Source organism: Carya illinoinensis, chromosome 1, assembly GCF_018687715.1.
Source record: "Carya illinoinensis cultivar Pawnee chromosome 1, C.illinoinensisPawnee_v1, whole genome shotgun sequence".
NCBI lineage: Eukaryota > Viridiplantae > Streptophyta > Magnoliopsida > Fagales > Juglandaceae > Carya > Carya illinoinensis.
The window spans coordinates 49,003,743-49,030,528 of record NC_056752.1 but is presented as its reverse complement, the minus strand read 5'-3'; the positions used below and the strand labels follow the sequence as shown (position 1 = coordinate 49,030,528).

Genomic DNA, 26,786 nt, shown 5'->3' with positions numbered 1-26,786 from the left:
TTTTTCTATTTTGGTAATTATTTAAATTATTTTTAAAATTATTATTTAAAACTATAATAAATATGAATACGATATAAAGTATAGATTATTGGAAGTAGATAAGTATGATAGAAAATGTAAATAATTAAAATAAAATATTAATAAAAAATAATTCAGGATACAGTAGTTCTCTAAAATGGAAATCTAGATATAAATGTGATTTTAATAAAATCTCTAAAATTTTTATTAAATTATAGGAAAAAGGTACCTATGCAGTACTGATTTGGAACGCAGATATCTGTTCTTAAGAATCCACATGATCTATTTATGGGATTGAGAGGTTTGGTTTTGTGGAAGATCTGTGGGCTTTGAGTTGCCACAGGTCCAGACGGACGTATTGGGTGATTTCACTTGCATGTATTGGTGTTGATTGGAGCTGAGGCTGTCATGGCTTTGTTAAATGAGTAAGTCTACGCTTAAGCCCCAATCTTCCGCCCACACCACACACCAGCTGAGTTGGCTTTTTATAATTATTATTTTTATTCAAACGATTCATTTAGAAGGAAGAAGAAACCCCACGTTGTGCACAATTTCAATTTTCTCCGAATCCTCCATTCGAATTCTCCTCCCATGTTCTTCTCCCTCCACGCTTCGGATTTCTTTCCTTCGTCGTGTTACAGTACGTGTGCCTCTGATCAGCCAAAGAACACCAAATTCGGTAGGCTGTCGTGCTGCTCTGCTCTAAAGGGGCTCTCTTTCCACTCCTCTCTCTATGGAAATCTCTCTCTCTCTCTAAAAAGTAAAACACAGAACACCCACATTTGTCTGCATACCTGCGTACAATGTTTGGAATTCTTATTCTTTTGGTGCCTTTTTTCTCCTTTGTGCATTTTATTTTTATTTTTTGGTTCAAGCTGTAATGTTGATTTGATGCTGAACATGAGTCTCGTAGGCAATAAACACATATCAGGCAGTTTCAGGTTGATGAATTTTATCAAACAACTGTTGACCATCCATTTTCTTGTGGCTTTCCAACATTTGTTTACTTTCTTCTTTACCATTTTACATCACCAGGGAAGGTTTCTAACACAAAAGCATAGTTTGATGAATAAATTACTCCTTTAAAAGGGGAAAAAAAAACTACGTACCATCTTGAGAGGGAAAGTGATGAAAGGTAAATGGATATAGCAAAGAACAGATGTAAAAAATAAAGAAAAAGTAATGTAAGTGATCTTTCAACCATACCAAATGTGTCAAAATATTCTAGTTTCAGTAAAATCATCTCGTCCAAAAAATCTGCGAAGGACTTTTGGACTCAAAATGATATTTCAATAGTAATGGATCCAACCACCCATAAGCGCAATCGCTTTGATCTTGAGCTGGTCTCCAGTCACTTTTCCCCTTTGTTCTGAGTTCAACGGGTTGAAATCAGAGAACAGAAGTTGGAGAATAGGGACTGTGAGATTCTTTCCCAGAATCGTAATCGGAAACCCCTACAACATCGATATCTTGTCGTTGAGTAGAGCTTACCGAAGCAGTGCTACTTGTTGAGTGACTCTCAGTATTAGCCTCTGGTTGTGATGGTGGGCCATAAGGCATGGAGGTGATGAAAAGCAAAGGCTTTACAAAATTGATGAGAGCGTCGGGGCCCCTAAGGCAAATGGCCTCCCTGTCGTAAACCATAGCTGCCTCTTTGGCGGTGTCGTACGTCTCCAGCCAGACCCTCGTTCGAGGGAGATTTCTTAGATCTAGGGCTTTTCTTGAGGGATGTCGACGAGAGAGAGCGAGAGAGAGAGATATGGCAAAGGGAGGGAGAGCACAGAGGGAACACGGGGGAGGAAATTCTTTGGCAGAGGGAGGGAGTGCAGAGGAAACACGAAAACGATTCTGCAGATGGAGGGGAGGGGAAGCATAGGGAACACGGCGAAAGATTCGCATAGATTAGACCGTTTTAAAATAAACCGGGTTTGCCACATCATTAGTGTGTGGTGTATGATCTCAAACCGGCCTATGAATAGAATTACTCTTGTTAAATTGTTGTTGGCCATTTTAGATAGTTTGCATGTGTGTTTAGGCTTATGTTACAACCATAGGCAACAAGTTGTTTTTTTTTTTTTTTTAAATAAAAAATCTTTACGGGGTTAAAAAACGTGGGTACATGAATAATTAATTACATTTTAAACATCAAGTGTGTGAACACCATACAGTTATTTTGAAAATGAGTATGGTTCACTAGCAAAAAATTAATTTTTTTATATATGTCCTATATTTATTTATTTTTTTAAAAATAATTATATAATACTTGCAGACTCACGACTAAAATTATTATTTATCATAATTTAATAGTTGTTAAACGGACCGTTTTAGATTCTCCCACCTAAGAAATTAGTTCATCAGTATAAAAAGGATCAAAACACGTAAAGAACAAATGCAACATTAAAAAAAAAATACGGATTATGGGACCAAACACCCAATTAGTTTGTGACGATGGTTGTCTATCGTTGTTTAAAGGCCATGTATGGTAACCCCAACCCCGCAGGCACAAGCCACTGGATACTCTCTCTCTGAGCTCATGTATGTCGTGATAGCATTGAGAAGATACATCAATAGTAGCGGAAGCCCCTCTCATGAACAAATGGATCATTACTTGATTCCTTTGCAACGATGGCTTTGGGCCAAGCCCTGAGCCCCGCGCGAGAGCAGCCAACCTTTTGGTGGTATCTCAAAGAGTCTGTAAAGTACCATGATGATACCATTTGTTGGTGGTATCACATTTTCACTTTGCCAAAATTGTCGTCACACCGCATTATTAGGTTGCTCTAATATCATTATCACGGCTTGGGATATGATCACGATTCATGATATTCTTAATTATACGATAACCCAACATGACTCAACACATTTGATCATTTCCTTAATTTTTGTAAAAGCATAATTATATGTAGTACACGACCGTAATACGTGAAATGCTGACAACATAAGGGCTGAATTGTATCATCTCCCCCATTGAAGTGTGTGCCTTTATGTTTTGGTATCGTTGAGAACTTGCGCGCGTCACTCATGTAGTGCGCCTTTATGAGTGTTGCTATTTCCAATTACCGCCGCTGTTCGTTGTAGAATCATTTGTCGGTCTTCTAAGATATGATGATCACCTCCTCGGCATTAGAGAAAAAATGGCCCAACCAACCATTGATCTACTGTTCATTGTTTTTCAAATTTTATTGCATGCGCTCCATCGATAATTGCTGTAAAATCTCTGTTGGAAATATGTCACTCATGCCTATGAGTAGCATAACACTCCCAATAGAATTCTTTAGTCTTTTATTGGCCGTACAAATTTATTTGTTTTAAAGCAATTTGTCACTTTCTCGCCCGTAAGTTTTTTATCGTCAGATTCATCTTCCTCCACAGAAAACAAAAAGCTCTATAAATAGTTTTATTTTTCCCATTTTAAGGGCCACCCCCCTAAAAAACTATTTTTTTTTTTTTTGTTGTATTTTTGTTTCCGTCACATTGTTCTCTCCCTTTATCGAGGCGCTTACTCGACCCTCCTCCCCCAAACTCTATCTCACTTTCTCGGACATCGAATTTTCTTAGAAAATCGACGGGAAAATGCAGCAACAGAGGCTGAAGCAGCAGCAGCAGCAGGCTCTGATGCAGCAAGCTCTTCTTCAGCAACAATCTCTCTACCACCCTGGCCTCTTAGCTCCTCCTCAGGTCCGAGCTCTCTCCTTCACGCTTCCTCGGATTCTCGATTTCGATAGTTATCGGGTTTATTTGGTTCAATGATTAACTTCGATTCGCTTCTATTTTGTCTTCGATTGAAAAGTTTTGCATGTGGTAGTGTGGAACTGGATTGTTGGAGCTAGGGCTAGCTCAGTTTGTTTGGACCTGCTTTTGAAATCTAGGGTTTTGGGTATGTCGTGTTTTATCTAGGGTTTTCTTTCTTCCAAAAGTTTTTAAAATTAGTGTGAATTGGATGGGGATTTAGTTCTAAAAAAAAAAGAGAATAGGATGGGGTTTCGCATTTGGTATCAGCAGTCTTTTCCTTGTTCTGTGTTTGTTTACTGTGAAACAATGGGAACTGGTTGGGAAGTAAAAAATAAAATAAAATTATACGACGTGCTGTATGAGACAAGTTGTTATTTTTATCAAAACAAATTTATTTCCTTTTACTGGAGATCCTTGTTTCGATGTTTGGAGGCTTTTTGAATAATCTGCATTACATATTTACCATTACTTTATTTTTGTATCGGAAAGCTTTAGATACTGCACCTTGCCATGTATGAAATCTTCTTGTTAATATATTCTTTTTATTTTCTTTTTTGCATTATTTTAAGCAAATCTTTGGGGTTATATCATATAACTAGTAAAATCCATAAATAAAATCCAATTCCAAAGGAAACCCAAAATAAGACCTAATCGACTAAAATTCTATAAATAAAGACCTAATGAGCCTAAAGTAAAGCCTATATCAGAAATACTGGATTTACAAAAATACCCTCGATTCCAAAAATAAAATATAACTAAAAGGAAATAAACAAGGCTTTTTCTGCCTACATCATGGCATTAGTTTTTTTATTAGTAAACAAGAATTTATTGATGAAAAACATAGGTATAGCCCAAGTACACTAGGCATATGCAAGAGAAATAAGCTTGATATAGTTCAGATTTTTCAATAACAACATTGATTGTTATATGAACCTGAATTTCTAGTCACAAATGCTGTAGGATTCAATTATCTGACAGAAGAAGGGAAAATGTCTTTCTCATACCAAGAAAAAATTGGGGAGCATGTCTTTCTCATGTAGTAATATTTGTTCTCTCAAATGCCCAAGTGTTGCTCTTGTATATGTCCTGTGTACTTGGGCCATATCTATTTCTCATCCATAAAATTCTTGTTTACTGATAAAATATTGATTTTTTATCAACTTGATCATGACATGAAGTATTTGGAAATAGAAGTGCAAAGTAAATAATATATTTTTGATAAGTAAAATAAAATTTTATCAAAACAAGTAATTAGGCATAGCCCAAGTACTCAGGAAGTATACAACAGAGGACACCTAGTTACACGTTAGGAGCTAGAAAGTGATGAAAAGTAAATAATATTGATTAACATGATGTCAAAAAGGAATCCTTTTGAAGTTCCTTGCTATTGTCTTACTTTAGGTTGGAACAGCAAACTGTATTTTTTTCATGTGCTTTTAGATACGTTTGCATTTGGTTCTTTTGCTTCAAAGTTTACAAATACCTACTCAAATTGTTTTAGTCATTGGATTGAAATAGTCTTCATGTTGGTAGATAAAGTGAGAGTTTTTTTTCTCTCTTTTATTTTCTTTTCTTTTCCTTTTCACATTTTGATTTTGCAGATTGAGCCAATTCCAAGTGGAAATCTTCCTCCTGGTTTTGATCCAAGTTCTTGCCGCAGTGTGTGAGTGTCTGTCTAGACATTTTCTATTTATTTTTGTTTGCTTTTGTGTGTTTTTTAATGTTTGTTCCACCTTCATGTTTGTGAGCTTTTTCATTTATGCAACCCTCTTACATTTCATAACCAGAAACTGATGTTAACTCTCTAAAATGAACCTTGAGCCATGTCAATGCCTATCATTTGTTAAGTCATTTTATTTTTTACTGTCACTGCTAAAGTCATTCAGGATGGTGTAAATATTATGATTAGTTGTACGTTATCTTCTGTTTTGAGAAATGACACTGGGTAGGTATTTTTTCCCTTGTTTTTTGTTTTTCTTTAGTTGTCTACAACTCCTAATCTCTTTATTATTGAAATGCAGATATGTGGGAAACATCCATACCCAAGTAACAGAACCACTTCTCCAAGAAGTTTTTGCAAGTACCGGTCCCGTGGAAAACTGCAAGCTTATTAGAAAGGAAAAGGTAGCGTTTCACTTGTCATGGATGGTTGTCCTATTCTTTTGGGATATTTGAATTGCTGTATATTTAATCAATTCTGAGTTATTCAGCGTGATAATTTCTTTACTTAATTCACTGGCAATTTAACAGATTGTTGACTGTTTCTCTGTTTTATGCAGTCATCCTATGGGTTTATCCACTACTTTGATCGCAGATCAGCTGCTCTTGCTATACTGCATCTGAACGGGAGGCATTTGTAAGGAGACTTCTCAATAAATTTTGTTGATCTGGCTGTTGACTCTCTCTTACATCTTTTTACATGATTTTCAGATTTGGCCAGCCTATCAAAGTTAATTGGGCGTATGCTAGTGGCCAGAGGGAGGACACATCAGGTTGATGCTTTTTTCACGTGTGCACTCCTATGCTTGCAATCCTTTGACATTTATAAACATGGTCTGTATATCATATGGTTATAATTCTGTGCAGGTCACTTCAACATATTTGTGGGTGATCTCAGCCCTGAGGTTACAGATGCTACGTTGTTTGCCTGCTTCTCTGTTTATCCTAGTTGTTCGTAAGCTTCATATCTCTGATCCCTTCATGATATCCTTTTCTTTTCTGGGTAGACCAAGAAGCCTTGATGAGGCCTTTTTGAAAACTTCCGGCATGGAAAAGTCATTAGTAAGCTATATTATTCATGATTGGATGAAGCTGAAAAAAGATAATTCGTGCCTGAAAAACTATACTTCGTGCCATGATGGGTGGCACTTAACCTGGTGTTTGCTGGTTTCAGAGATGCAAGGGTTATGTGGGACCAGAAGACTGGGCGGTCAAGAGGGTTTGGATTTGTTTCTTTCCGGAGCCAACAGGTGATAATCCTATCGGTGTCTTCTTGCTTTCATGTTTGTTTACTGTAGCGTTATTCTTTATGATCATAATTTGACCTTTTCTTCGTCTACCAGGATGCACAAAGTGCAATAAATGACTTAACTGGTAAGGATGATGGTTCCATATGCCACATTTTCATTGTTGTGTTGCAATGAGGCTGCAAGTATTAGCTCTAAGATTCTTTTTTTTTTTTTTTGAGTGCTACCCTGAGGTAAAGCTGCAGATTTACCTCTTATTCACGAATCCATACGATACACTTGGGACTGTCTCGATGGTAATGTAGTAAAAAAAGAATTAGGTCTAGAAAATTAAGTTGGGAAAATAAAGCCCTTTTTTTTTTTTGGTAAGTTGGGAAAATAAAGCATTATTAGTTATTACATATTTGTTTAAAGAAAAGCTGATTCTGTTGTCTCCATCCATCATGTATATTGTTTTCATTCAATGTATATGCCTCATAGCTAACTTGCATTTGTTCAGGTAACCTCGATGTGATTATAATGTGAACCTCGAATTTAATTTTCAGGTAAGTGGCTTGGTAGTAGACAGATACGCTGTAATTGGGCAACAAAAGGGGCTGCATCCAATGAAGACAAGCAGAGCTCAGATGCCAAAAGTGTGGTAGAACTAACAAATGGCTCATCAGGTGAGTCTAAGTTGGGTGCAGATTACCCTTATCTTGTTTCCAGATATGGGAGGCTTTCATTACGTTGTTTAGTGCTTGCATTAGCCCAGGTTTTTCTGCAAGGACAAGTTTTTATTATTTTCTTCATAAATGTTCTCTTTTTTAAGTGGGCTACATGGTGGGAGAACAGATTTTTGGTTTACGTAATAGTGTGCTAAGCATGAAAAATCTTTGTTTGTTACTTGATTGTGTAGAAGATGGCAAAGAGACAACAAATAATGACGCTCCAGAGAATAACCCTCAGTATACCACTGTTTATGTGGGCAATCTTGCTCCAGAGGCAAGAAACCATCTTCCTTAATCCAGCTTGTTGTTTTGTTCATTTACACTTGTGTGTGCATATGAACTCAACACACAGTGACACATTATTTTCTTTTCTGCGGTCTTTGTGAATGTTGTACAAACTTACTTTAGGTTAAAACAATGAGGTGAATTTCTGCACTTTATGCATCTGAGCTTTTCAGGCCAATTCCATAACTTTTTCTTAGAAGGAAGAGAGAGGGGGGGGGGGGGGGGGGGGGAAGGAAATATGGCAAGTTCTTTTGTATGTATGAGCTCTGTCCAGGGTTTTTCTTGGAATTTATATAGTATCCTTTTGGAAATGAGAAATACCAATGTTGGCGTTAACCTCTTTTTTTTTTTTTTTTGGGGGGGGGGGGGGGGGGTTAAATATGGCAATTTCTTTTGTATGTATGAGCTCTGTCCAGGGTTTTTCTTGGACTTGATATAGTATCCTTTTGGAAATGAGAAATACCAATGTTGGCATTAATCTCTTAGAAATTGTATCTTTGCCTGATTTGCAGGTCACTCAACTTGATCTCCATCGCCACTTCCATGCTCTTGGTGCTGGTGTAATTGAGGAGGTCCGGGTCCAGCGAGATAAAGGCTTCGGTTTTGTGAGATACAGTAATCATGCTGAGGCTGCACTGGCTATTCAGATTGGAAATACCCCGTCATATCTTTGTGGTAAACAAATTAAGGTGTGTTTTCCTCTTTTTTAAGTAAAAGGCTGTATTGTTGCTATGGAAGGATATAGGATATAAATTATGCTAGCCCTTGCTATTGATGATATGATACAGGCTGAGGCATCCCTGGCTAGTAGAGATGTATTTGGTAGGCGTCTTGGGTCATAGTTTTACAATTTAAGAATATTGGACATGAAAAAATATATCTGGTTTATGCAGACTTCCCTCCTTGTTTGGTAGTGATTTCTCAATATCTGGTAATGCCAAATGCTTTTAGTGTTCTGGTTTGTTGGAATAAGGTGTGTCAACCAGTTTCTTGTGGTGGTTTGGGGTGAGAAATTTGAGGTAGTTTAATAAAGCACTTCTTGGAAAATGGCTTTGGAGATATCACGAAGAAAGAAATGCTTTATGGAAGAATATTGTTGCTGTTAAATATGGGAGTGGATGGGGGGATTGGTGTACTAATGATGTTAGAGGAGCGTATGGGTTGAGTTTATTGAAAGGCATTAGGAGAGGTTGGGGGGAGTTTTCTAAACATATTAAATTTAAGGTGGGGGAAGGGAGGATGATTCTCTTTTGGCATGACATTTGGTGTGGGGATCATCTTTAAAATTAGATTTTCCATCGTTTTACAGGATTGCAAGGAATCAAAATGCTGCTGTGGTTGATTATCTTCGATGCGTGGATAATAATATTCTTTGGAATGTGGACTTTATTAGAGATGTAAATGACTGGGAAGTGAATGTTGTTTCAGATTTTCTGGGTAGAATTTATAATTCTAAAGTGATGCGGGGAAGAGAGGACAGGCTTTTGTGGGATCATGCTGGAAATTTCAGGTTTTCAGTCAGTTCTTTTTATAAGGTGCTTAATTGTCATGCTGGCTGTGTTTTCCCCTAGAAAAGTGTCTGGAGGGTGAAAGTACCTTCGAAGGTGGCGTTCTTTGGTTGGGTGGTTGCTCTTGGGAAAGTATTGACCACGGATAACCTTAGAAAACATGGTTGGTGTTTAGCTGATTGGTGTGTCCTGTGTAAGAAGGATGTTGAATCCGTTAATCATTTTTTTTAACATTTTGAGGTGGCAAAATCTTTGTGGGATGAGGTTCTTGGTCGGGTAGGGTTATATTGGGTGATGCCCAAGGAAGTTATGGATGTCCTTGCATGTTGGTGTGGTTTTGAGGCAAGGAAAAGTGTTGCTGCAAGATGGAGAATGATTCCCTTGTGTCTAATGTGGTGTATATGGCTGGAAAGGAATGGAATATGCTTTGAAGATAAAGAGCGTTCTTTTGAAGATCTTAGATTTTTTCTTTTATTCTTTGAGTTTGTGGGCTAGGATCTTCGTAAGGAATGCTGATAATATACTAAATCTATTTCTATCGTAGTTTCTTGCTTTATATTGTGTAGTAGGTATTTCCTTTGTATACTTCTTGTGTACTTGGGCTGTGCCTATGCTTGGTAATAAAATTCTTATTAACTATATATATAAAAAAAAAAAAAAAAAAAAAGTGTTCTGGTTTGGATTCTGAGATGAGATGAGATGAGATGGTTTTAGATGAAAGATAAAAGTTAAATAAAATATTGTTATTATTGTTTTGGAATTTAAAAAAGTTGAATTGAGATTTGAAAAAGTTAAATTGTTTATTATATTTTGTGTGGGAATTTGAAAAAGTTGTAATGATGAGATGAGATGAGACCACTTCCCAATCCAAACCATCTGATTGAGGAATCGGTAAAATATTCCCATGAAAAATGAAGATTAATGGTAACTGTCATGTTTAGGGTGCTAATGTTTGTATTAACGTTTCAGATAAGGAGATTGATTTTTGAAGTTTTTGCATATTTATCTTTTCTGTTCTGCACAACAACCCCCCCCCCCCCCCCCCCCCCCCCCCCCCCGGCGCACGCCGGCGCCACCCCGCGGTAGGTTAATGGAGTACTGGGTATTGACTATTTAGTGGGTTTCTGCTTGTTTTCAGTGCTCTTGGGGTAGCAAACCAACACCATCTGGAACAACTTCAAACCCACTCCCCCCGCCTGCAGCTGCACCTTTACCTGGCCTTTCTGCCACTGATCTTTTGGCCTACGAGCGACAACTAGCCATGAGCAAGATGGGTGGTGTTCATGCACTCATGCACCCTCAGGGGCAGCATCCTCTTAAGCAGGCAGCAATGGGAATGGGTACGGCTGGAGCAAGCCAAGCTATATATGATGGTGGGTTCCAGAACATTGCTGCCGCCCAGCAGCTCATGTATTACCAGTAATATACACAATTGAGAGTTTGGCTACATGGTGAAACCTGTATTTCCTGCCTTTGACAGAATTTATTTGTCTGTAAACCTCTAGGAAACTTTATGTTATCTTCTTTTTTCTTTTTTTCCAACGGTGAGGTTGTTCCCTATATTTTCACGTGCTTATTTTCTGTATGGATATATGTATCCTCGTTTATGTTGTGTTCTCTACACCGCAGCGTTGAGTGATTATGATTATTAGAGGTAATTAATGCATACGATCTTCTCATGTTGAAGGTTTTTTAAGAGTAACAATTTCTCTTTTTAGAGAATGTATAAATTTTTCCGAGCTATATTAGTTGATTTACCCTTTTTATGGGTTATATTAATTTACCTTTACCCAGATGCTCTGCCTTCATTACTTTTACTGTGGTTAAGGTAATTATTCTGCAAGATTGGGAGCTTGACTGAACTATAAACTTCCGGTTGCCGAGTGTTCTTGAACTTAAATAGTCACTTTTGCTGGTGGTAAACCTAAACATGCTTCATTTGTTAGTCACTTGTGCCAAGTGAATGTTTTGTGTTCCTGAGCTCTTAAGCTGTGCGTTTAAACAGCGGAGACCAGCATACCTTACCTTCAAATTCAAATTATGCCACATAAGCCGTGTGGTGTATGTAGACATCGTAGAATAGAAGTACCTTTTTCAAAATTCTGCTCCTTTGCCGGGGGCACATTGGCAGGCCACCACCATAAGTTAGAATAAGCAATTGTTATTTTAACCCTTCTCCTGTGACGGCAGAGGCTTGACAGCTGAAACGTGAATGGGAAGAGCATTGAGCCATTCGGTATTAGCCCATCAGAACGCCAATGTCGGGTAATTCTTGTCAGTTGAGATGTTGAATCTTGAAGACTTGAACGATTTAAATGTCCAACGAGAGTTTCCTCTACACAATTTTTTAGATGGCATACCAAACATCAACTACATAGATTTGCAGACAAATGGAAAACTATTGAAACCATAAAGGATTTCCCAATGATATTATTCTGCATTAAGTGACTTTCAACATAGATACAAAAATGAAATGATCCTCAATACGATGCTGTTAGCCAGCTGTCTGCAAACTCAACTAACATTAAAAACTCCGGTGTGTCATTACTGAATAAAAACCACCCAGTTAGAGGCAAATTTTAATCTGTTTCCAATCTTGAAATATATTTGTCATAAAATTTCGCTGCTCGTTCAAGATCTCCGAGTTCAGTATAACAGTCAGCTATTGCTCCATAAGCTTCTGTGTTTCCTGAGTCCTCCCCTTCTCGCTCAGAGATTGCCAAAACCATGGAATGGTATTTGATGGCTTCCCGGTACTTGCCCAGCCTTTGCAGTGAGGCTCCTGAAATATCAACTATGCATCAGAAGAACTTGAGATGGATTGCTACCATGGAGCAATCACAAACTACACGATCAACTTCTAAGAAATTATGTTATTTAAGAAAACAACAAATGTCAGAGAGCATGATTCGAGGAAGAAATTTCCAGCAGCACATAGAAATTAATTTGAAGTAAGGGGAAAAAAACAATAGTGAAATCCAGACCACTGTATTTTCAACTCAAAAGTAATGCCCCTAGGATAAATACCCTCAAAACTAATCATCAGAAAGACAGAATAGAGTCAACCTGGATGGTTCTGTCTTAAAGCTTGTAAGAATATATGATTCTGATTCTCAAAAGAAAGAAATAATAGGGTGCATGTACTTAAAACAAGGGTGTGTGCTTTGCTTGTAATTGGATTCATCTCTTGTATACATCCTGTGTACCTGGGTCATGCCTATTTATGTGGATTAATAAATTCTTCTTCCTTACAAAAAAAAAAAAAAGGTTGCGTGTCCTTGGTTTCATTTAGTTGCCTAAGGATGTTTGTAATATTTCTTAGGCTTCTACTAATGAGGTTACTCGGTGGGCAATAAAAATCAGGTCTTGGCATCGATCAACCCAAGAGAAGGCTTGTTACTTGTAATCCATGCCAGGTGGCAATTAGTGAAAAATAATAATAGAAACACCAGGAATTCACCTAACCCAAAGTAAGTATACAATTCTAAACCTCAACAGTACTAGATATCCATGCACTCATGAAAATAAATGTTGTATAACTTGCATTGGCTTAATTTCCTTTTTTGGTATAACAAAAGTAATCATAACAGACAAATAACAGGCAAGGGAATGCAAACAGACCTAAACCTCTTGCAGCTTTCTTCTCCTCAGTAGGATCCATTATATTCTGAGCAAGCTCAAGAGCTGTTTTAAACTCCATGAATGCTTTCTCCAGTTCTTGATTCCTCAAAAAATTCTTTCCGGTCTTCAATCGAGAAATCAACTCTTGCTTCTTTGGATCAACAATTACTTCGTTCTCCATTATTCTTCCACCAACAGGAGCATAACTCAAACTGGGAGCATAGGACTCAATCTTGGCTTGCCTTCTTAGAGCTGCATTGATCTGGCGCAGCTGTTCATTCAGCCGCTTCAATTCCCCTCTCCTTTGCCGAGCAAGCAACCCTATCATACAAGCACTTGACAATTAGGAGAAGAATGTGCATGACATAGCTATAGATATGCACTTACCATTCATATAAAATAGATCTCAGGCATAGAAGAGTAGTAGTGGCTTCCTATATAGGTGAAGAGAGACAAAGGGAGTGAAGATATAGGCGCAAGCTGGCAGAGAGAATAACAAGTCATGCATGTTGGATTGGAAATTCGGTAGGCAATTTCCGTGTCTCAATATCAAACTTCTATGCGGATGCCTAGGTCATAAACCCTGGCTGTGGGCCATCCCTTTTGAGGAACTTTCTCATCAAGAGACTAAAATAAATACAACAAAGACATGAGGTAAACAATCAAATTTGTCTTTTCGAAAAGGACAAGCAACCTAATGTGAAAAAAGAGAAAAAAACCATAGATATGTACTCCGAACACATTGTTCAAAGAGATTATAAGTAATATTAGAGGAGACCATGAAGCCAACGGTACCTTACCTCCAACAGTAGCTCCTATAAGGGCCACAAATAGGAGTAAAGGCATGTTCATGTTGAAAGCAGAGTTTTCAGCCTCACACGTTTCTGCCAGAGCTTTAAAAGGTGTAGTTAAAATCAAGGCATTACTGACAACAAATGCTATTGTTGGAGTCCTTAACTGTATGTTCCCCTGCCAAAGTGGAAACTATTGATCAGATGGCATAATTTAATTACGACAATAGCCATCAAGGAGGGATTTGAGAATGTTTAATGGATGGAGATATAACACGGACAGAAATTTGGAGCACGTGTATATTTCCTGAAGCATTAATATTCTGTAACTCCATTGTTTATGGTGCTGTAGTTTTGGTTGTGGATGTCTATTAAATGGAAACCAAACTTGGAAGATTTTATACAGGTAGAGGGATTGATTCTGCATTTTTCCATATGTTGTTGTCTTATTCTAGCACTAAAGCAAGAAAATGCAACATATGTCAAAACCACAATTTGCAGGAATTACATAAAAACTGATATAAGGGAACTCACCATCATACCTGACATTGTAAGTTTGGCAAAATATGGCAAATCTCAGATGGTGCATCAAAAGTATCTCTCGGGGACAACGCAAACCTCTCCCCTTTAAATGAAAGAGAATCCATCTTCCCTGATTCAGTTAATGAATATATTTCTGTATTAGTAACAGGATGTTTGTCTACATTGCCTTTGCTTTACGAAACCGTGCAACTATCCCACATTATGCCTTTCTTTTATATGGATAAACGATGGAGGGTTTATGATTAATATCATACATGCATCATATAGAGTCTAAATTTATGTAAAATAGTTAGTCATTATGCGGAGCCATCATCGTGGAAATCACGCATCACTTATATTCTGTTTTCATGTCCCCCTATCACCATTCCTGAATGCTCTCAAATACCCTTTATTCCAGTAACGAATTTTTCACCTTTTAATTGCAAATAAACAAAACTTTTGAAGCTCCATTTAAGAACTTCAATAATAAAAAATTTGCATCTCGCATTTCCCTATATCCTCGGCCAAACTTATGCTTACAGTGAGGTCTACTCCAGTTCATTCTTAATATTTTAGCTTACAGATAAATTGGCACTAAAAAACCCAGAGCAGTGAGCAATAATTTCTTCATATGTCAAAAGAGATCAGAGCAATCAACAAGTTCCAAGAATGATAGGACGATAAAAAAGTGATATCAACCGACGAGGAGTGCTGACCTGAACCATGTGATTTTCTGACTAATGGAACGGGCGGTGGAGATCGGCGAGGGTTCGGAGAAGTGAAGATGCAGGAGCAACGGAGCACAACTGCCATTGCTTCGGATAAACGTTGGGGATTGTCCCAGCGGCCTTCTTTATAAGCAGAATGTCTCCATGTTAAACAACCTCGGATTGTAATGAAACAACACTAGATGCCACTGGCTTGCTGACTTGCCAAGACTGCCCCCAAGAGGTTTGATTTCGAAATGACGTACGACCTCTCTCCTTTTTATCTTGCTAACATAATATTTGTTAATTAATTTTACATTAATATAATATAATGAGCGATTTGAAAATGTAAAATGTAACATAACTCATGAGATAATTTTAAAATAAAAGATGAGTGGGAAGAGGATGACATGTTTACCATAATAACTTCTACAATCCTTAGGTTTTAACTATATAAACAGCATGATCTTGTGTTGCATCATTTATTTGAAAAAGTAAATAAATCTACCACTCATGTGAAAATTATTTTTTTAATCGTGAATTTTAAAAAAATGTATGTGTAAACATATATCTTAAAATTATATCTAACAATACTTTATATAAATAAATGAGTATTGTTACATCTAGAGGAATTATATAAAATAATATCTTAAATAGGTGTGATTTCATTTGATCAGTTAGATTTATTTTATAATAAAAGTAATTTTATAATCTGACAAATCATATCAAACCACATCATTTTGTATAATTACTTTTATGTAAATTTTTTGTAGTTAGAGTATTATTTAAATGAATATATAAACACACACAAGTTATATCACATTCGCATAAAAATATTTATAATTATTATTTAACGTGTGAAAGTGAACAAATCTACTTTCAAGATCTATAAAATTGAATCTTAATTTTATTTTAATAAATTAGAATATAAATTTTAATCTGATAAAATTTTGAATAAAAATAATAGAATAATGGAATGGATTTTTTTTTTTTTTTTTTTTTTTAACATAAATCAATTGTGTAAAGTGCACCAAATGCTGACAAGTGACAGCGGCAATTTTTTTTTTTTCCAACAAACAAATATTTTATAGATAAACTAAGAGGTTACAATGATATAAGATTTTAATGGGTATGAGTCCATATCAATCTTCTCAAAATAAATAAAAGCAGCATTAAAATGAGAATAAATGCGGGTTATTTCGCCAAAAGATTGGATTCAATCCAATTCCACACTGGGATGTTGTTTTAAAGAGATTTTAACATAGTTTGATAAATAGACTATAAACCTACAACTAAATATCGTAGTCGAGACATGTGTGTTGCATTTTGTTGATCTAGTCAAATTGTACGAGACTATTATGATTATGGGTTATGGAAAACGGTAACATGGGATAACAATTTGAGTCTAGGCCAAGTCGTTGGCGGGACAATACTATCTGTGGTGGCACGTGTAGAACATGCACCACCTTAAGAGGAGAGCGGATGAGCTGATCTAAAAGATCAATGTCTGGTAAAATCAGAGGGATTGCGCGTGGCCTCAAAAACCACTTTAGGATGCGACTGCGCGTATTAAATGTACATTACAAGGGTTATGCATGTATATAACGCACTATGCAAAATTGTAGTTTTCTACTATAAGCATGAAAATTGACGACTGTAAAGGCGGCATGTGTATGAAGGAGGATGCCAGAAGCAACAAATTTGCAAGAGACAAGGATACAAAGTGGAAACAAAATGAAATACTACGAAAAGTGGACAAATGGAAAGCCATATAGATAGAGCCACTTAAGCTGATTAGGGGAGGAGGTGGTCGAAGCTAAAGCTTTGAATCCCCTCCGCCCAAGAATGGGTGGAGAATCTAGCTGATTGTGGATAGGCAATGGTACGGGAGGAAAAAAAATAAAAAGTAAAAACCTTTGGGGAAGTGACAACCACCACTTAATTACTATTTAAGTAATAAGAGTTTTGTTTTGTACAAATAAATTTATGTATCGATTGTGTATTAATATTATAATTTTTATATTTAAAATTTAAAATAATATATTTTTATTAGATTTTAACTTTCTGATTAATTATATTAGGTAAATGTATTTATTAATGCGCAGAATTACAACTAAATTTTCCCAAGGATTAATTAGTCGGTTACCGGACGATAAAATCTGCCCCCACTATCACTCGCGCTGCAGTTTTCTAGGGTTTAACTATCAAGCCAGTAAAAAGCCCTAGGGTTTCCTGTTTGGAGGGCAAAAACGACGTCATCTTTGCGCGGAAATGGACGTTCACATGGACACTTCTCCCAGCTATTTCGACCCTGAAGACCTCACCATCAGGGAGCCATTCCGCCGATACGGGTATAAATCCGATCGTCCACTTTTTTCTTTTTTCGTTCGATTTTTTCTTTTTTTTTTTGTTTTTTTTCTTGCGAGTGTCTTTGTTGGATCCCAAATGGTGGTAAAAAGAAAAAACTGAAATTGGGTCGGATGTTACTGGGGTTTGAACGGTTATAGTTAAATTAAGCACGTAGACTGTCGTTAGATGCTCTGGTATATATATAAGATTTGAATGCTTTATCTAATCAGAATATAATTTTAGGGCTGTTTTCGCTATTCCACGATGTTTCTGTTTCATTTTCGTTTTATGGCCATATAAGGGTTTTGGTGGCTTTTTTTTTTTTTTTGATAAGTAGTAATCTTTACTGAATATGAAGAAACTAGGCAATGCCCAAGTACACAGGGAGTATACAAAGTGAGACACCTAGTTACATAAAAGTTTCAGATTCACCCTACTCCATGCTCCTTATCATTGAAGCACCTCTCATTCCTTTATGACCATAAACACCACAGTAAGCACAAGGGCATCATCCGCCACACTGCTGCCAGTTGAACGCTGTTGTGTGGTCTATTCCAGCATGCAAGTACCTCCTCCACACTCCTAGGCATAACCCAATTTAGCCCGGTTCTACTAAGTATTCCAGCTCATAACTCCCCAGCCACCTCACAATGTAAAAGCAGGTGATCTATCGATTCCCCACTCTTTTTGCACATATAGCACCACTTCATGACAACCATACCTCGCTTTCTAAGGTTATCAATTATTAAAATCTTCTCCTGAGCAGCTTTCCAAATAAAGAAAGCAACTTTAGAAGGTACTAACACCTTCCATATACTCTTTCACGGAAAGAAAGTAGACTGTTGGATTGTCAAGGCCTTATAAAAAGATTTAACAGTGAACTTTTTACTCCCCATGTGAGTCCACAACATACGGTCACCCCCATTGACGCCTAGATTTACTGAATACAAATAGCTGTAAAACCTACCAGCTCTTCAAGTTCCCAATCTTGTGCATTTCTTGTAAAAGTGATATTCCAAGTTACTGTCCCATTGGCACGACATAGTATTTCTGAAATTGAGGCCTGCTGGTTTCCAGCCAAGTTAAATACTGCTGGAAATGTAGTACAAAGAGAGCTCTCCCCACTCCATGCATCTAACCAAAAGAGGGATCGTGCTCCGTCACCCACCTCAAACTTTAGATGTTTTTAAAAAGCATTCCATCCCTTTCTTATGAATTTCCACATGCTTACTCCATATGACCCCCTATCCTCTAAAGAACACCATTCCCCCCACGCACAACCAAACTTTTGATCAATGACCTCACTCCACAACGAGTTCCCTTCCAAATGATATCTCCACAACCACTTCCCTAATAATGCCTTATTAAACACACTCAAATTTCGCACCCCTAACCCCCCATTCGCAATCGGCCAGGTCACCCTTTGCCAACTCACAAGGTGAAACTTGAATTCCTCCCCCATGCCTCCCCACAGGATAGCTCTGAACAACTTCTCTATCTGGTTTGCCATCTTCACTGGTAAAGGGAACAGGGAAAGATAGTAGGTGGGGAGATGGATAGGGTGCTTTTAATGAGAGTTAATCTTCCCCCTTTTGATAAGTATAACCTCTTCCAACCCGATAATCTTTTCTCAATCTTCTCTACTACTCCATTCCAAATGCTTATTGCTTTATAAGGTGCCCCCAAGGGAAGTCCTAAGTATTTTAAAGGAAGGGATGTAATTTTACAACCCAATAGCTCTGCTAAAGAGGCTATATTGCTCACGTCCCCCACTGGGACCAACTCTGACTTCTCCAAGTTCACATTGAACCCCGATACAGCTTCAAAACACAACAACAACGCCCTTAGGGCTCGAATCTGGCCACTATCTGCATCAAAGAGAATGAGGGTATCATCCGCAAAAAGTAAGTGAGAAATGATGCTAACATTACTATTGCTACCCATTGAAAAACCAGTGAGAAAGCCCCCCTTAGGGTAGCCTCCACCATGCGACTTAAAGCCTCCATCACAATAACAAACAAGAAAGGGGATAGTGGGTCTCCTTGTCTCAAACCCGTAGAAGACTGAAAAAAGCCACATGATCTTCCATTCACTAGAACTGAAAATCGAGCTGTTGATACACAATGCTTGATCCATTCAAACCACTTATCCCCAAACCCATATCTTCTAAGCATATAGAAAAGAAAATTCCAGCTCACATGGTCATAAGCTTTTTCTATGTCTAGCTTGCAGAGGACCTCGGGAATGCCTTTCCTTAACCGACTGTCTAGACACTCATTTGCTATCAAGATTGAGTCTAAAATTTGCCGGCCCTGAATGAAAGCATTTTGAGGTTTGGATATGAGACTATCCATCACCACACTCATGTGCTTTGCTAACACCTTAGAGATGATTTTATAAATCCCACCTACCAAACTGATAGGCCGAAAATCTTTCAAGTCATTGGCACCCACTATCTTCGGAATGAGAGCAATGAATGTAGTGTTTAGTGACGTTTCAAACTTGTGATTAGTATGAAAATCATGAAAAATATTCATTACTTCCTCCTCCACTATATCCCAACATTCTTGAAAGAAAGCCATGGAAAAACCATCTGGGCCTGGGGCTCTGTCTTTACACATACCTTTAACCACAAGATGCACCTCCTATTCCTCAAACGGCCTCTCCAACCATCCTGCTACCTCCGAACCCAACTGTTCAAAACTTAAACCATCAAGGTTGGGGCGCCAATCTACTTTTTCAGCAAGAAGTTCCTCATAATACTGCACTGTGTGGTCTTGAATTTCTTCAGTAGAATGCAGCACCTTTGAGTCGGCATGGAGAACTTCAATAGCGTTGTTGCGCCTATGTGAATTGGCCACCTTGTGAAAGGACTTGGTGCACTTGTCCCACTTCTTCAACCAAAGTGTCCTAGATTTTTGCCTCCAAGATATCTCTTCCATTAGCAAGACTTTCTCAATTTTAGTCACAACCGCATTCTTCCTTGACAAAGAAGCCTCATTAACATCCCCTTCCTCCAAAGCATGCAACTCTTCCCATAGGATATTTTTTTGCACTTTTGTAAGTCTAAAAACTTCTACATTCCACTTTTTTACGTCTAACTTAAGAGTTTTAAGTTTACCCGCCACAATAAAGCTAGGAGTACCATCAAAAGAATAGCCATCCCACCAATCTCGTACCGTCTCCACAGATCCTTGCACTTCCAACCACATATTCTCAAATTTGAAAGAACGCTTACCCCCATGAATGCCATCACAATCAAGCAAAATTGGGAAATGATCAGAAGATACCCGTGGCAACCTTTTTTGGCATAGGTCGGGGAAACGCGTCTCACAGGAAGAAGAGATTAGAAATCTATCCAGTCGGGACCCCCCTCGACAATTGGACCAAGTATATGCCCCCCCTTGCAGCGGCAAGTCTACAAGATTCAGATCAAATATCAACTCTGAAAAAGCTTCCATTGCGCCTGTTGACGTGGATGCCCCATCCCTTTCACTAGGGAACCTGACTATATTAAAATCTCCACAAAAGACCCAAGGTAAGTCCCAAATAGAATGTAAACCTGCCAGTTCCTCCCACCACAAATTTCTCTCTCTATCCGCATTGGGCCCATATAGGTTAGCTAGAGCCCACGCCCACTCATCCTCAATATTCTTAAAAGATACTACCAATGAAAACATCCTGATACATTCCTCTACCATCTCCACCACTCACTTATCCCACAATACCAACACACCTCTCGAAGCCCCTGATGAAGCAAAGTAACACCACCCCACAAAAGAGCAACCCCACAAATTACGAATTATGTGCCTGTCAATACTACGCAACTTGGTCTTTTGGAGGCAAACAATGTCCACCTTCCAAATACGAAGAAGAGATCTAATGCGAAGACGCTTATTCACATCATTGATCCCCCTTACATTCCACGAAAGAATTTTAGGCATTAATAAAAGACGCTGGCCCCCTTCCATTCACCCTCTTCCTCCCCACACTTCCTTCCTTATTATCATAATTAATAGAACTCTTGAAGCGTTTCAACTCCCGGTCTTGTTTCATAGCTGATTTCAGAACTGTAGTTCTCCCTGCCTCTTTCGCACTCAGAAGAGTCTTGAACTGATCTTCAAACCCAGGACATGAAATCCCCACACATTCATGAAGTTTCTCAACTTCTTTTAGCACCCAGTCCGAAGAAAATCTGAACACCGGTTTTGGAGATAGGGTACGTAGCGGGATATGGCTATCCATATCTCCCTCAGCCCCGCTAGTCTCCATTTCCCTCAACTCAACCTCTTCCATACCTTCTGGCCCCTTTGGCCCCCCTTCTATTTCTAGTAGCCACGTCTCCTTATTAGTATCCCCCTCTACTTCAATATTCACCTTCCCTTCCTCTAGCACATTCATGGAGGACACACTTGTAATTGCTTCCTGTGCTTCGAAGGTGCCCTCATCTACTTCCAAAACTAGAACCTCGGTTTGAGTTGTACCTGAAGGCCCTTCGAAGACCATCGGCGTTGTCTGTGCATGTATCGGTGACCCACGTCCATTACAGTTTGTTTCAAAACGCACTGCTTCAGCCACTGCATTTTAAAACTCAACTCTCCCATCTGCTTTTCAATCTCAATCAACGTCTCCACCCAGTTTTCCTCTTTTGAGCCAACACCTCCTCTACCATCCCCTTCACCATACTGCACCCCTTCTGAAAAAGTTACTGTCCTAGTCCTGAACAGACCTGCCGCCTCTGGCTTTTTTGTGTCTTGAGGCCCCTCAATCCGACCTTGGAGTGCCTCCCTATACGACGGAAGCGGCATAGTACGTGGCGGTGGAATGGGCTTCCATGCGTGATTGTCTCTATTCTTTCCTCCCAAAACAGAGGAAGCTACGGAGATCTCCTTCAACATATCCCCGAAAGTCCTCCACCCTACCCTATCCCTTCCTTCTGGAATCATTAGCATCCCACGCCTCTTCACTTGGCTGAACTTCGAGATGGAAAAGAATCTCCCATAGAAGTTGCTCTGCTGCTGCACCACCAACACCTGAGCCCCACTTATTTTCGTTCTAAAAAACTTAGAACCATTTACTATGCCTTCTTTCACCATGTTTGCCAGCCATCCCAGCAAGTCTTGGTCCATGGAGATGTATTTCACAGCACGGCAACTACTTTCCGTGATTCTCCACCACCTATCATTGACATTTTTGAACTCAAAGCATTTTTGTTCGTAATAACATTTCTTATAGAAATGTGAAAAAAACAGATAGAAAAGCACCGGGAAAAAGGTTTGAGTATAGAGAAATGGATTCTAAGAAACACTAAGATTTCCTAAACTTAAAGGTGAATAAAGGTAAACCAAAAGATCATCTCTGGCGAGGAGCGCCAAAGATGAAAGGGCGGGAGGGAAGGGTTGTACGGAGAGAAAACATTAGAGACAATAAACCTTTCCCATTGGATATTAGTAGGAATGTTTTGTGGTGTGCTTTGTAACTCTTTGTCGGGTTGATGGTTGCAATTCTTGAATTGTCCCATTCATACTGGTGCACTTGTATACAACATGCTATATAGAAGCAGAATGTCTCCATTCAAATTCTGTCGGGGTTGGATTGCTTTATAGGAGGAGGAGGGGCCCTATATTTGTTATGTGAGTCATAAGACATTTTAGGAAAGTTAATTAGTCTGTTTGTGTGCTTTTTTCTTTCTGAAATTATTTCCATGTGCAGCTTCCTTTTGTTGTGAACATTAAATAAACATGGCACGAATTTTTAATCAAAAAAATGGAACTATTCTACAGAGTATATGTTCATCCTAAGACTCAAATTCAAAGACATGCGGCACTTGGTATTGTTCATTACATGAATACTCGGTTGCCTTTATATCCTCCCGGCTATGTTACTTTTGTGATGTTTGTCTCGGCAGTTAAAGGAAGGGAGTGTACCTTTCTGGGGGTTATTAGAGCCCCAAATTTGTGTACCTTTCTGGGGGTTATTAGAGCCCCAAATTTCATACGTATTTTCACTCTCATCAGGTAAAAAAAAGAAGCGTGCCTTTTTTTTGTCTATAAAAAAAGACCCTTGATAGAATATGCATGTTTTGCTCCTGCATAGATATAGGTGTGCTTTCTGTCAACCAGTTAAACATGTAATATGTGCAGGAAAAGGCACTCAGCATCAAGCTCATCATCCCATCATGAACACTCAACTTCTAAGTACAGTGAATCCAGGCTATTGTACGATGGAAATAGCATCCATAGCCCAACTAATGCTGCCTTACTTCTTGAAAATATCAAACAAGAGGTGGAGAGCATTGATGCTGATCGCTTGGAAGGAACACCTGCAAGGACACTATCTGCTTCTAAAAGGAGACCGCCCATTGATAGTCACAGAATGGCTGACATGGATGCTGGTGCTGATTCAGTTCGCTATTCGCTGAAAGCTTGCAAGCATGAGGATGATTCCTTGGCAGATGGTGGAGACACCACTTTTACCATATTTGCATCGCTACTTGATTCCGCTTTTCAAGGTGCTTGATGTATTTATGTAATAATGCATTGATGCAGAAGCAGCCAGCATTTTTAAAGGGTTGCAAGTCCCTGCTCAATTCACCGTAATGGCACTGTTTACAAATGTATTTGGCAATTCTGAATAATAATTCGGTCACAATCCTTAAGCTAGGTTTTATTGGCACGGATAGTCTAATAAAAATTAAATAAATATAAAAGCTCAACTATTTGAAGTAACCCAAGCAAATGGACTCAAAAGGACATGCAACAATTTTTCGAAAAACTACCACTCTCGTTTTGATCTCTTAATATCTCTAGTGCCAAATTTCTATGTCAGAAATACTCAAATTTATACTTATTCCTTCACCTTTCTTGTCATCTATAACATCATCTTTTTTATTTTCAATAATGTTGTCTCTATTTCATGACTGTATTTTGTTATCAAAGCTGGGGCGGGGAATGTAGTTATCTAGTAAAAAAACGTTCTTAGTTTGGAATGATTTGTAGATTAAAACATGTTGTTGCCGATCTGATATTTCTTCATTATTTTAGGGTTTTTGAAGTCTTGCGATAATGCTTGACATAGAATACTTCTATGGTGAATTTTCTTTTGCAGGTTTGATGTATATTCCTGATATCATACTAAGATTTGAGGAATCTTGCCGAAATGTTTCAGAGTCAATTAGGTGTGTCCTGTAAGATTGAAAATGTGTATGTGCTAATATATATATCTTTAGTGTGCAAATGCTCATATCTTTGGCTATAGTTTGATAATGATGTCTTGGTGTTAATTTTAGCCACCCATTTTACTAATCTACCTATTTACATTCCTTAAAGATTGTGATAGATGCAATGCCTTCTTAGTGGGTGGGGGGAGTGTCAAATTTTTAAGTTTTTCTCAAGTAGAGAGGACCTTGGTCTTAGTGGTGTGCTCTTTCTAGGCCTTAGGTTTGAACCTTTTGCTGCAAACAATTTCTTGGGGTCATGTCCCATTGATCAAAAGCCAATGATTTACCTTATTCATATGATGAGGATGCACTACACGAGTCTGGGGTTTAATCGAGTTAAAGACATGTTTGCATAATCTTTGGGATTTTTCGTTATAAAAAAGAAAGAAAAAGGCGAAACAAGGGGCTGTGTGCTGTCTACCAGATCTTTTTGTCCCTAATTACTTTTTCCATTTTCTAGATAGATATTACACAATTTTCTGAGGTTTGAGCATCCAAACATGAATTCCTATGCAAGTACAATGTCTAATATTTTTTGTATGAGTGTATAATGTATAATATTCACAAAGTGGAAGAGCACTATCAATCTTCTTGGCTAAATTACCCCAGATTGCTAGATTAAGCTAACTGAATAAAAGCCGCTCTTTTTTATACCTGCAATGATTAGGCCAAGTCCGAAAATAGATGCTTGCTTATGTTTCGGTTAAAATCATACGAGTTTGTGTGATTGTAAATTGATCTGGATATTGAAGCAAGCAGCGTTGCATTCCATCACTTGCGCAATTTAAAATAATACATACTCTTTGTTCTTGGCATTATATTGGTAATGTTAGTTTTATTCGGTGTCTGTTTTACTTCTTGATGTGCATTTCTTCTATAGGTATGGGTCCAATGTAAGGCATGGGGCCGTAGAGGAGAAATTGATGAGGCAGAAGGCTCAGCTCCTGCTTGATGAGGCTGCTTCCTGGTCTCTTTTGTGGTACCTTTATGGGAAAGGAAATAAATCTTTAATCTCTTCTAATTTTGATGCTTTTATGGATAGAATTTGTTGATATCTTCGTATGATATGATGAGATTTTTTAGGGTTTTGACTGGTTTTTGAGGATGGCTTAAAACTTTAATTTTCAGTGCTTTATTCCTTCGGGCAACTTATATAGATTTAATGGGCAGAGTTTTTGTGATTTTCTTTTTCCCTTTTGTATGTATATTCAGTCGTCCTCTTGTATACTAAGGCGTTGCCTTTTGCATTTATTAATGAAATCATCAATTATTTATCAAAAAAGTGGTATAACTATGATAGGGAAGCCTTATGGAAATGGGCGATTGACTTGAAGTATGGCAGTGAACGTAGGGGTTGGTGCTCTAAAGAGGGTAGGGGGACTTATGGAGTGGGGCTATGGAAGTTTATAAGGAAGGGGTGGGGCTCCTTCCTTTGTAATACCCGGTTGTGTTTGGGGGATGGTAGTAGGATTAGTTTTTGGACGGATAGGTGGGTGGGAGATACGGTTTTAAAATCCCACAATTTTTAGTATTACACGGGAAAAAGAAGTTACGGTGGCTGATTTGAGGGTAATCAATCAAGGCTCACAAGAGTGGAATCTTAGCCTTATCAGGGATGCACATGATTGGGAAGTGAATGCTTAGATGGAATTCTTGAACCTGTTGTATAATGTGCCTATTGCTGCCACAACTGAAGATGTGATGGTATGGAGTTTTGCTAGAAAGGGGAAATTCTCGGTACATTCTTTTTATGAAGTTGTTACCATGTAACAAAGGCTCAATTTCCCGTGGAAGAACATTTGGAGAAGTAAAGCACCCACCTAGGTTGCATTCTTTGTATGGACAACAGCACTAGGAAAGATTTTGACTATTGATAATCTTAGAAGATGTGTCCTCATAATTGTGGACTGGTGTTGTTTGTGTAGAAACAATGGTGAAACGGTGGATCACATACTCCTACATTGTGAGTTTGCTTGTGAGATATGGAATTACCTTTTCAGCAGAATGAGAATAGCATGGGTAATGCCAGGTTGGGTGGTGGATCTTCTAGCAAGCTGGAGAGGGATCACTGGGACATCATAGATTGCAGCGGTGTGGAAGATGGCTCCAATTTGTATTTTTTGGTGTATTTGGAGTGAAAGAAACGCGATACTTTTCGAGGATCATGAACGTTCCTCAGAAGAGTTTTCGTAGTTTTTTTTGGAAGACTTTGTTTTTGTGGGCCATTGCTTTAGATTTTAATGGCCTCAGCTTGCATGATTTTCTTGTATCTATTTCTAGATCTTAAATAGGTGTATGCACATGTATACTTCTAGTGTACCTGGGCTATGCCCATCTTTATCTCAATAAAATTACTTA

General features: G+C 38.2%; 4 protein-coding genes across 6 annotated transcripts in view; 2 read left to right on the top strand and 2 right to left on the bottom strand.

The window, feature by feature from the left end:
- Positions 1-1,407: 1,407 nt before the first annotated feature.
- Positions 1,408-1,917, bottom strand: LOC122300754 (ethylene-responsive transcription factor 14-like). Its single transcript, XM_043111631.1, has one exon. It carries the CDS (start codon positions 1,915-1,917, stop codon positions 1,408-1,410), a length of 510 nt encoding a protein of 169 aa, XP_042967565.1.
- A 1,509-nt stretch (positions 1,918-3,426) lies between these two features.
- Positions 3,427-11,012, top strand: LOC122280476 (oligouridylate-binding protein 1B). 2 transcript variants are annotated; one of them, XM_043091387.1, is made up of 12 exons: positions 3,427-3,696; positions 5,352-5,413; positions 5,772-5,874; positions 6,030-6,106; positions 6,181-6,242; positions 6,337-6,424; positions 6,644-6,719; positions 6,813-6,843; positions 7,262-7,381; positions 7,618-7,700; positions 8,224-8,400; positions 10,358-11,012. In XM_043091387.1, the coding sequence occupies exons 1-12, from the start codon at positions 3,592-3,594 to the stop codon at positions 10,640-10,642; spliced, it is 1,269 nt and encodes a 422-aa protein (XP_042947321.1). In that variant the 5' UTR covers positions 3,427-3,591; the 3' UTR covers positions 10,643-11,012. The 2 variants fall into 2 exon arrangements, with proteins under 2 accessions (XP_042947321.1, XP_042947314.1); XM_043091380.1 differs by having other exon boundaries at positions 3,428-3,696; positions 7,615-7,700.
- Positions 11,013-11,620: 608 nt separating this feature from the next.
- On the bottom strand, positions 11,621-15,027 carry LOC122280489 (protein FLUORESCENT IN BLUE LIGHT, chloroplastic). Of its 2 annotated transcripts, none has more exons than XM_043091399.1 (5): positions 14,870-15,027; positions 14,174-14,283; positions 13,641-13,809; positions 12,841-13,161; positions 11,621-12,001 (listed from the first exon to the last, which is right to left on the bottom strand). In XM_043091399.1, the coding sequence occupies exons 1-5, from the start codon at positions 14,964-14,966 to the stop codon at positions 11,799-11,801; spliced, it is 900 nt and encodes a 299-aa protein (XP_042947333.1). In that variant the 5' UTR covers positions 14,967-15,027; the 3' UTR covers positions 11,621-11,798. The 2 variants fall into 2 exon arrangements, with proteins under 2 accessions (XP_042947333.1, XP_042947342.1); XM_043091408.1 differs by having other exon boundaries at positions 14,166-14,283; positions 14,870-14,914.
- A 1,962-nt stretch (positions 15,028-16,989) lies between these two features.
- The window catches only part of LOC122280448 (nuclear pore complex protein NUP107), a 34,508-nt gene continuing 24,711 nt past the window's right edge, over positions 16,990-26,786 (top strand). The window contains exons 1-4 of the mRNA XM_043091351.1: positions 16,990-17,211; positions 23,353-23,720; positions 24,317-24,386; positions 25,309-25,424. Of these exons, the coding sequence (XP_042947285.1) occupies positions 17,132-17,211; positions 23,353-23,720; positions 24,317-24,386; positions 25,309-25,424 (634 nt within the window). The 5' untranslated portion in view covers positions 16,990-17,131. The remainder of the gene's footprint in view (positions 17,212-23,352; positions 23,721-24,316; positions 24,387-25,308; positions 25,425-26,786) is intronic.

Bases quoted from the DNA above. Each gene is read 5' to 3' on its own strand.
- LOC122300754 (XM_043111631.1), bottom strand. From the start codon at position 1,917: ATGCGAATCTTTCGCCGTGTTCCCTATGCTTCCCCTCCCCTCCATCTG.
- LOC122280476 (XM_043091380.1), top strand. From the start codon at position 3,592: ATGCAGCAACAGAGGCTGAAGCAGCAGCAGCAGCAGGCTCTGATGCAG. The intron at 5,875-6,029 runs GTAGCGTTTCAC...TGTTTTATGCAG, and splicing joins AGCTTATTAGAAAGGAAAAG to TCATCCTATGGGTTTATCCA. The intron at 8,401-10,357 runs GTGTGTTTTCCT...GCTTGTTTTCAG, and splicing joins TTTGTGGTAAACAAATTAAG to TGCTCTTGGGGTAGCAAACC.
- LOC122280489 (XM_043091399.1), bottom strand. From the start codon at position 14,966: ATGGCAGTTGTGCTCCGTTGCTCCTGCATCTTCACTTCTCCGAACCCT. The intron at 14,284-14,869 runs GTCAGCACTCCT...TAACTGAATCAG, and splicing joins CAGAAAATCACATGGTTCAG to GGAAGATGGATTCTCTTTCA. The intron at 13,810-14,173 runs GTATGATGGTGA...CCACTTTGGCAG, and splicing joins TGCCAAACTTACAATGTCAG to GGGAACATACAGTTAAGGAC.